This window comes from Clavelina lepadiformis, chromosome 2 (assembly GCF_947623445.1).
Source record: "Clavelina lepadiformis chromosome 2, kaClaLepa1.1, whole genome shotgun sequence".
In the NCBI taxonomy this organism is placed as follows: domain Eukaryota; kingdom Metazoa; phylum Chordata; class Ascidiacea; order Aplousobranchia; family Clavelinidae; genus Clavelina; species Clavelina lepadiformis.
Window position 1 is genome coordinate 8,548,338 of NC_135241.1, and position 9,679 is coordinate 8,558,016.

The 9,679-nt window shown below is 36.3% G+C and overlaps 1 protein-coding gene and 1 long non-coding RNA gene across 2 annotated transcripts; one reads left to right on the top strand and one right to left on the bottom strand.

Moving 5' to 3' along the window:
* Positions 1-1,094: 1,094 nt before the first annotated feature.
* On the bottom strand, positions 1,095-4,154 carry LOC143445951 (uncharacterized). The gene is made up of 3 exons (XR_013113873.1): positions 3,349-4,154; positions 2,766-2,926; positions 1,095-1,476 (listed from the first exon to the last, which is right to left on the bottom strand). It is a non-coding gene; the product is annotated as an uncharacterized LOC143445951 (long non-coding RNA).
* A 323-nt stretch (positions 4,155-4,477) lies between these two features.
* LOC143445950 (NADPH-dependent 3-demethoxyubiquinone 3-hydroxylase, mitochondrial-like) lies at positions 4,478-8,921 on the top strand. Its single transcript, XM_076945368.1, has 5 exons — positions 4,478-5,369; positions 5,623-5,699; positions 7,216-7,318; positions 8,219-8,315; positions 8,615-8,921. The coding sequence occupies exons 1-5, from the start codon at positions 5,213-5,215 to the stop codon at positions 8,811-8,813; spliced, it is 633 nt and encodes a 210-aa protein (XP_076801483.1). The 5' UTR covers positions 4,478-5,212; the 3' UTR covers positions 8,814-8,921.
* Positions 8,922-9,679: the final 758 nt, after the last annotated feature.

Consider the following 9,679-nt stretch of genomic DNA (forward strand, 5'->3'; position numbering starts at 1 on the left):
TAGTCTTAAAATACTTTTCTTTTTCACCATAGGTTCAACTATTTTATGCAATTGCACCGTTCGCGCAACCTGTTGCCTAAATTGTGAGTGTTGTCTTACTCAGACTCAGACATAATTACTCCAGTAGAATGCTCAAGCTATTTAGCGGGGTCGTAACCAAAAGAACGGTTGCTATTGAATGTAACAGTCTAATTCTAATGTTTTGCAATAGCACCTTGCTATTCCTTGTTGCTCACTGACTGACATGCTACTATTGATGACGTAACACCAGGGTTGGTGACGTAATCAATAGCAGTTAAGTTTTGTGGTAAAGTGAGCGGCTGATTCGCTGTCAAACAAACAGTAAGCGGTCCATTTTTTAGTAGCAACCAATACCAGAGTTCTAATGAAGCAATCATAGTTTGCTGTTATTAATTCATAAACAACAGCCTAGCCCTAGCGTTACCCATCACCAGTGGTGGAATTCAGCCATTTCGCACGAATTGTAATTTTAAAGACCTCTGCAAACCAGTTGTTAACAAGCGTATGTATATATATGTATGTATATATGTATAATAGGTATATATTAGCCTCGCGTCAATATGGCATGCTGCTAGTGAGAGAACTAAGCGTTGAAATATTTGAATCCCACCACTGCACATCACCACCACCACCCTGACAGTTACTGAACAATAAACAATAATGTGGTGTTATTTCAAAACAGCAGGTTGTTGTACACCAATAATATCCTTTCTTCTAATTACGACTCTGACTCACTAATTAGTAGGGTGCTACATCGATCAGCAAGCGTGTGACATTACAAATGGCAAGGTGCTACTAGGCTGCCATTGGCAACATTTGAGCATGTGTTCAGTTAAAACCGTTATTGGGATAATAGGCATGCAAAAGGTCGATTTGAGCTTTTTTGGGTTTAATTCAATTTAAAGTTACTTACTAACAGCAGTCTGTTAGTCATTGAGCAGCAAAAAAGCAGGGTGAAAAACATAAGCATTCGATGTACTGGTTACGACCCTACCCCTGATATTGCGTCCATTCATTTATACTTATAGGCTACAAACATTCATTCATTTTATTTTTCGTATTCAATGTGGAAGACGAAAAAATTGTGCTGACGCAGGTGATCGCAAGCATATTTACGGTTAATGACAATAAATTCCACAAATTGGACGGGCAAATGTGACAAGGCTTTGATGGCAAAAACGTGCATTATGGACCAACAAAAGAATGAAAAAAAGGTGTTATCGGCAGCGTTGCCACGAAACCCAAGTTACAAACACATTATTTAAACATAATTTAACACAAAAACACACAATTTAAACACGTTTAATATAAAATAAAAGTTACGAGCCCAGGAAGAGATGAACATATCTAAAGTCCGGTTGGATCTTAGAGCAAGCGATCTTGAACATCCATTTTTCATGGTTGGGTCTTCTTTGCTAGTGTTTGAGTAAAGCACTGTTTTCAATCCCGGTCTTTCTATTTGTGTTAAAAAAAACAATATTTACAACAGCGGTTACCTAGAGAATAACCGATTTAAAGAAAAAATAGATGTGGATTTAGAAAAAAGCAATGATTCTAATACTAACGAGGTAGTGTGGCTGTGTAAAGCAGACTAGGCCTTATGCAAAATCAATTTATTCCATAGATATACAAGGTGCGATTGACAGCAAAAACATTTGTGTATAAAAGCACACCCACTGCAGTGTGATTAAAATTTTGAGAATGTGAACGTAACTAAGTGCTTATAAGTAAGATCTGATTACAGTGATTTAAAAATATGGGTTAATTTAGAAGTGCATAAACATGAACATAAAGGTGAGTTAGTTGAGTAGCTGCCAATTGGTGTACATGTTCTTAGACTGTCTCTCTAGTAAATATGCTTTTAATTTGTTACTAAAAAGAGTAGTTGCTCAATGTAAGTTCCCATATAGAGCCAGGTAAATTATTCCATTGTTTTAGTCCAGATATTTTAAAGACTTGTTGCTTGCTGAAAAAAGGTAAAGGGCAGTGAAAAATGTTCCTTTTCCTGGGCATTAAGGTCCCATTAACACAGGGGTCGGCAACCTTTTGCATGTAACGGACCAAATCCAAATTTGTAATGTTTTTTTTGCGGGCCGCGATTTTTCTACGTTTTGCTAACATCCTAAACCTGGCTAAATCTTAGATAACGGTATATTTAGGCTAGTTATTGTTTTAACGACACTGTGTGTGGGACTTAACACATTTCCTAACTACTGGCATTGCACTTTACCAATATTTAAAAACTAAAACAGCCAACAAATCTAGCTACAGTAGCAGGAATGCGGAAGCAGTACTACTCTCAACCGCTTCCACCCCTAGCGCTTCCGCTGATTTACATATTTTTTCCAAGCTGTCTTTTCAACAACCGCTCAATTTGTAGTTTGTGATAGCCTGATTAGTGATTACAGAACACCCCGTTTTCTTCCATTTCTGTCTCTACTTTGTATTGTTAATCTCATTTTCTCTAATAGGGTTTTATGACTTCATAATAATCGTACATAAAACGGCTCAGTAGGCTCAACCACAAGACTACAAAGCTTTCTGAATTGGACGGAATACTTCCACTGTCACTAATGCGCATGTCTGCAAACACACACACTTATTATGTAATTTCATAGCATTCCCGTTTTGTCTGCATATACAACATTATCACAGATTTATTACGTTATAGATTGTTTGAAATTCATACGTTAAAAAATAAAATTGCAAACGAGATGGCAGGCCGTATTCTTTTAATAACTAACCAGATGTCTCGGCCCAGATGATTTTGCTTGGCGGGCCGCAAGTTGCCGACCATTGCTTTAACAGCTTCTTTTTGAGGAAGAGCGAGTGACAGACAGACCTCCTGGTGAACTTAACAATGATCAGTCTGATGTTCTTCATTGAGTGTGAAGGATGTCGATGTCTGCAAAAACAACATTTGTTTTTAGTTTATTGTTTAAAACGTTAACAACAGATTTTTCAGGTTGTTCGTAATCCATTTTTTGCATGTTCTAGATCAGGGGCGGGCAACTTTTTTGGTCGGCGGGCCTGATATGAGAAAATAAACTACTTGGCGGGCCGGATTCCAGAATCGATACATTAATCGTGTATTTATCCACCTATGCAAGGAATAAATCGTATTTAATGTAAACTTTAAGTTTTAAGCATAGAGACCGAAAACAGTATTTAATGAATTTATTAACAAATATTGTACTTCAATAGCTGCTGAAGTCAAAACTGAACTGCTGAACTGTCTGCGGGCCGGGTCCGGCCCGCGGGCCGTATGTTGCCCACCCCTGTTCTAGATGGATATGCAACCATACAGTATTAAACAGTTGTGCCTACCATACTATTCTACACCATCAATCCTTTAATATTGGATTTCAACCATTTTCCTCAGCACTTCAACTTGTTTGTCGAGGGAGTCAATTCGCCGAGAAAGTGCGTCAGTTAATCTGCATTTTTTCCTGTAAAAACATGATTCGAGGTAGAATTACTGGGTTCAGCTGCGGTTTTATTGGAAGTATACTTATTCTGCAGTAGTTTTTGTCTGTGCATTCCTTTCTGGATCTCTTCAAGGGCGGCAATAACCGTGATATCCATTCTTCTTCGGTGAATGTGTAGAGCAGATTAAAGCAGCCATAGAGATACATGGTTAACTTCACTTTAACAAGTTACACCGTCATAAACCTTATACTATAACTTAGTACTATAGTTAAATTAAGCTAACACACCATCAGTTACAAAGTTGCAGCACGTGGTTTGTTGTGATTTCTGGTCCATTCATTATGAGTCTACAAGGTCGTGTAAACTTTTTACAGCCAGAAAGCCGGATTGTTTGTGCTAATTTATTATCGTCTGATTGCAGACCTTACTTAGAAATCACTTCAGTTTAAATTGTTTGTAATTTGACTGCCTTTGTAAGCTCTACCGCTTACTTATGCGATTAGTTTCATGTTGATTATTATCCAACTGTGACTAGTTGCTGCGTAATTGGCTTGGCAGAAATGACGACACTAATTTTACTGGATTGTATTGATTCATCATTGGTTATACATCATGAAACATAACATTGACTGGAGACAGCAAAGTAAGAATGTCCTCCCGACTGGCTCTTAGTAGAAGAATAATTATATTGAATACATAGGGTGTTAGCTCATAACAATATGTATGGCTACGCCAATTAGCAAAGAAAAACACGTCATAAAGAAAGAAAAAAATGCAAGCTACAAACGTTCAATAGGAAATTGTTTGCTGAAATGGGATATTACACGACATCTTCTATGTAATCTATATCTTGTGAGTAATGCAAACATAGTTACTAAGGTCATATAATTTTACTTAGTGCTTGTTTTACTGTCGATTTGCAACCCGTCATATACGCCTTGCCCGTGTAGCTTGCTTGCTCTCCCGGTTTAACCATCAAACATTCGTGTAGCCTACATACATTATATAGCTTGTTGAAAAATGTTGTTGGTATTTTTTTTTAATGTTGAAGTTACGCGGGTGCCAGTGGTTCGAGAGCTGGCCGCACATGTCGACAAATGAGGCTCGTGTTCCGTGTTCAATAGTCAATGGTGCCATACGTTGTAATGCCTTTGGGCAAGGCATTAATGGCATTTTTCTCCTGTTCAATCGACCAGGTTGACAGTTCTTAAATCCAGACAATATTACGTAAAAAATGAAAACAAAAAAGGCAATCAGAATTTGTACAAAGGCCAGCTCAGTAACTGGAGATTGAGCGATGAGGAATCATCGCCTGGTTTAAGCCGTGCAAAGATTTCCTGGGTCACTTTTGTACTCCGACGTGAAGGCCTGAATGAGAAGGAGTTATGAGGTAATCAAAAAGAAATTATGACGTAATAGTACCTCAATATTCGATCCTGATATGGGAGTGCAAAAGTAAAAGAAACCCGATTTTCCTCAGTCCGAGGGTAAAGATTATTGTCTTACAATACCAAAACATGCTCTGTGTACTGCACGCTGGTTTGCTTGGATCATTTGATTGGACATGTTTAACCATCAATAAATTTGCTTGGACCGATTATTATTAGATTGTTTGAATCTTTTTTAGTAGTGGACTTTGGCCAATTTGAGATCGCTATGAAAGCAATAAGTTTTCTTTTTACTCTGTATTAGAATATACCAGTTTGACAGCATAATGTATAAAATATAGATTGAAGCATTGTTATCAGGTTGTTAATTCGGCATGCACGCTGCAGTATTGCCTTCTGGTTGCAGTATATTAAGCAGACGTTTGCTCACGTTGCAAAGTTGCTTAAAACCATTCCAACTTTGCAATCTTTCAACACTTGATGATCATCAAAAGAAAATTTATGATCGAATTATTAGAATAGACCATGCAGGTATTAAAGTTGTCATTTCTTTTTTTATACCTGACTTCATTGTAATGTATTTATACTGAAATCACTTAGATGTATTAGTATACTTGGATTATATTCTTCCATGCAAGCTACTTATTAGCCTTTACAGTCTGACAGTGAATATATTCCCTTGCTCACCAGCCATCAATGCATACAAACTTAGTAATGAAAGAAAATTTTAATTTAAGTTCTAATTAAATGATTTGAATCATTAATTTCTGTAATTATCACCTAGGTGAATTTGGTGCTGACCGAATTTATGCTGGGCAGATGTTTGTGCTTGGAAAGACTGACGTTGGCCCATTAATACAGGTAAAGTTCTGTTTCTATTGATGTTTTTCCCAAATATACTCAGTATACTAATAACTGCATGAGTAGTAGTGTCAACGAACACAGACAGGCAGAGCTCTTGAACTGCACCAAACCAATAATATTTTTAGGCTTATGTAAATGGCCTATTGTTTTCAATGTGATCAGACCATTGACTCTTTTTATTATACATGATTATATGCTACATTGGGTTCTTTGGACCTTAAGAGTCTGGGACCTCGTCATGCATTGTGATCATTGCCACATCTCTGTTTATTATTAGTGCTAGGGAGGCACAGATACATAGACTGTAAGATTAAAAATTTAGTTAATAAGTAATTCGTCAACTGTTAGTAAGTTTGAGTGGATAAGTCTACCTTTATGTCATTGGTATTAGTTTTTTATTTTTTTTTCGTAAAGATATAATGGAATTCACAGAATTAGGACCCCCATTTCTGATGCTTCTTTTGTGGGGGTTTTATTTTTACCATCAACGTGCACATACTGCAGTATGACCTTAACTTTTCGTTGCATGCATATTAATGTAACTGTTAACAGTGGTATCTGTTTCCTGCTGCTTCTTTTGTAATATCTTGGTTTTTGTTTTAACTTAAAATATTTGGGTTTGGTGGCCGTACTAACCTTCTATTGTTACAATACCCCCGAAATTGCCACGTTTTTCATTGTTTGTGAGCGTATTTCTTGTTTGGCCAGTCTGCAATTAAGGTTAGCATCATATTTTTTACTCCCCATTGTCAATGGTGAATAATAGAAAAAACTATATCCACTTATGAGTAAAAATATGTTACAAGACCTGATATCTGTCAGAATAGCGGTACTAATAATGATAGTGTTTTTTATAATACATTTTAAAACTTTTGATAGAGTTTTGTTTATGGTCTCAATCAGAGTCCAAGTGAATGGTAGGCAAAATGGCTACAAATTTCTGAAGACTATACCATCGCTTTTGAACAGCAACCTGATTGTAGTCAACTTGACATTGCTGAGTCCAACTGGATCTATTCTTTCCATGTTGACATTTATATTAAATAAACAACATTGCCTAAAATAAGATATAAGTTTGACCTTTATTCATGTCAGCTGCCTAATTACCGTATGGGCCATTACAAAGTCAATGCCCCTGGATAAGAAAATCTGCACCATTATTACTATAGTATATACTGCTGCTTTTTCGTTGGATTTTGGACTTGTATGCTTCGATTAAGACTGGTGTTTTATATTTTACTGTTTTAGGTTTAATTTTATAGAAGTTTATGCATCTTGCTTGAGGCTGTGTATACTGACTCGTTTGTTTTTAATGCATCTTTCCGTCATAATACATAAAGTTTATTAAGACTTATACGTAGAATTCTATTTGTTTCATTTCATCATTTAAATTCCGGTAGTCATGTCAGTTACAAATTTTATTCGAGATAACATGTGTAACCCTAATCAACACTCATGAGATAAACCAAACTTGATGGTTGGTATTAATTTAAAATTAAAAGTTTCTCGTCAGCACATGTGGGATCAAGAAAAGCACCACTTACAGACTTTTAAGGACATGATTTCAAAACATCGTTCTCGACCTACTGTGCTTCTTCCTCTTTGGAATATTGCAGGTCAGAACGTGTTTACATTTAGTTGACATTATTTTTTACCTAACATCAGTAAACCCACATTCATAGCAGAAATTGCTTTTGCATAAATGAAGGGTTAGTATAACAAGTGAACCTTATATTAAAAAGAGGTGTCAGGAAGTATTCTGAACAAGAAATTTCACAATAATATGTGATGGTAAAGTTATTATTGCTGAAAGTATGTCGCAAATTTTCTACTTATTGTGGCAAGGGGCAACAGTTAGGATGCCACTGTGTCAGGGTTGGGTTGGGCTGGCACTCCAAGTGATTTAAAGCCTGGTCCGTAAGGCAACTTTGCTCGTACGAGTTTTCTTGCAAGTGTGATTTGATTACGTTATTCACTGAAGTGTTCATAGAGAAGACTTTACTCGAGCTAGTTTTGGTATACTTATGCTGTAGGCTGGTTTACAGCTCTCTTTAGAGTGATGAATCTATTCTTTGTTTCTTTTGCTACGTTCAAAAGGTTGTAGACCCCTGCGGTATGTGAAATCAATATATTTAACAGTTGATTTTTAATTAAAAAATAACTAGCTTTTTCATCACACATTTTTGGCGATTACAACTGAATGTCATTAAAAAATTATTTTTTCAGTTTTTCGTTTATTTAGTTTTGGCCACATTGTGGTACACCTGACCAAGCAAACTCAAGTGTGTAAAACCTCTGGTTTCTGATTAATTAAAAGTTAACTTTTAGAGTGTGATCATTTATTCTGCGTTTTGTATTATTTATTGAGGTTAATCTCTCATCAACTTCAGTTTTAATGTAGCTTTTACTTGATATAAGATTCACTTGGGTTAGCACAAACCCTTTACTTTAAAGAAGTGATATCAGTTTGAATGATATTTTCAAACAGTATTTACCAGTAAAGGTTGAATTTGCAGGATTTGCCCTTGGAGCGGGAACAGCGCTTATAAGCAAAGAGGCAGCTATGGCTTGCACAGTTGCTGTTGAAGATACCATAACCAAGCATTACAACATGTATAAAGCTTGAATAATAAAAACGTATCGTGTGTTGCTGTATGTCATTGCGGTCATTAGTATTACTCATTGGTTTTAGTTATCATGTATTCTTTACTTTAAATGGAAACTTATCTGTAACTTTGTACTGGTGTAACAACCAAAGTGCAGTACCAAATGCCGTTAATGATTTCCGCTACCACGTTTTTATAACCACAGGTGTTGTAGCATAAACTTATTCGAATTTTTTTTCTGCCACCTTCCGGCATAAAAACGATGATATCATCTGACATCATCTATATAAAGGTATAATTTTTCAGGCAAATTCGAAAACTTCTGGAATTGAATGGTGATCATGATGAGTTGCTAAGCACAATAAAGAAATTTCGAGACGAGGAAATGGAACATCACGATATAGGACTTGAACAAAATGCAGAAGCAGCACCTGCATATGACATTTTAAAAAAGACAATTCAAATGGGATGTTCAGCTGCAATATTCTTATCTGAACGTATTTAAATATGGGTCATTTAACCCAAACAATGCATTTCGTGTTAGTAGACCGCGTTTCTTTTACTTTTATCATCGTGCAAGTTTGTTTCATAAATACAGTAAGTACAAAATCTGTGTTTTTGTTTTCTGCTCTTTCGTCACAGTCTAAGCTGGTGCTGATTGCATTTTATTCAATTACTGTAGTTATGCCTACAACGGTTTACAGAATTTTTGGACTGACAATACAGTACCGACGTCTTTCCCCTGACATATCGTGTTTATCGACTGCGATTAGTGCCCCAAGTTTTTTAATACGAATATGCCATCTTTCAGTATTGCTAGCGTTCAACTGTCGTTAAGATTTTGATTTCTGGATGCAATTGAGCGTGTGGATTTTGGCATGGCATTAACGTATCTTTGGCCCTCATGTAAGTGTGGTACTTGATACAGAGAAACCTATGAAGAGTGTGTGACTCCGTGTTGAGAGTACTATGACGTAAGTATTTTATTCAAATCAAAGTGATGTTGGACACACAGTGGGTTATGCTTATCTGTATCAACTTATCTGTAATGTCCTTCAATAAGACATTAAATTCGTTAGCGCCTGTTTAGCCATTCTGATGAACACTGCCAAATTCGAAGAAGATAAAACCTGTGTGCATGTAGTTAGCAAGCTCTGTAACCGGCTCACGTTGAAGCATTTTTTACTTGTTCAAAGTCTTTTTCGTTCAAAGAAACAGTGTTCTGATACGGGAAGACTTAGACCTTGGAGGAAGAATTAAAAGAAAGCGCAAGGTGGTAAAAAGAAAATTTAAACCCAAATGTGCTTTGGATCGCCACTAGAGATAAAAAACTAGGTGCCACAACAATCAAGGCTTGGGCATTTACACGGC

What these genes read in the sequence shown, in the direction of transcription:
- LOC143445950 (XM_076945368.1), top strand. Translation starts at nt 5,213, where the DNA reads ATGCACGCTGCAGTATTGCCTTCTGGTTGCAGTATATTAAGCAGACGT. An exon ending in TATTAGAATAGACCATGCAG is followed by an intron (nt 5,370 to 5,622) that starts GTATTAAAGTTG and finishes ATTATCACCTAG; the next exon opens with GTGAATTTGGTGCTGACCGA. An exon ending in ACGTTGGCCCATTAATACAG is followed by an intron (nt 5,700 to 7,215) that starts GTAAAGTTCTGT and finishes GTTTCTCGTCAG; the next exon opens with CACATGTGGGATCAAGAAAA.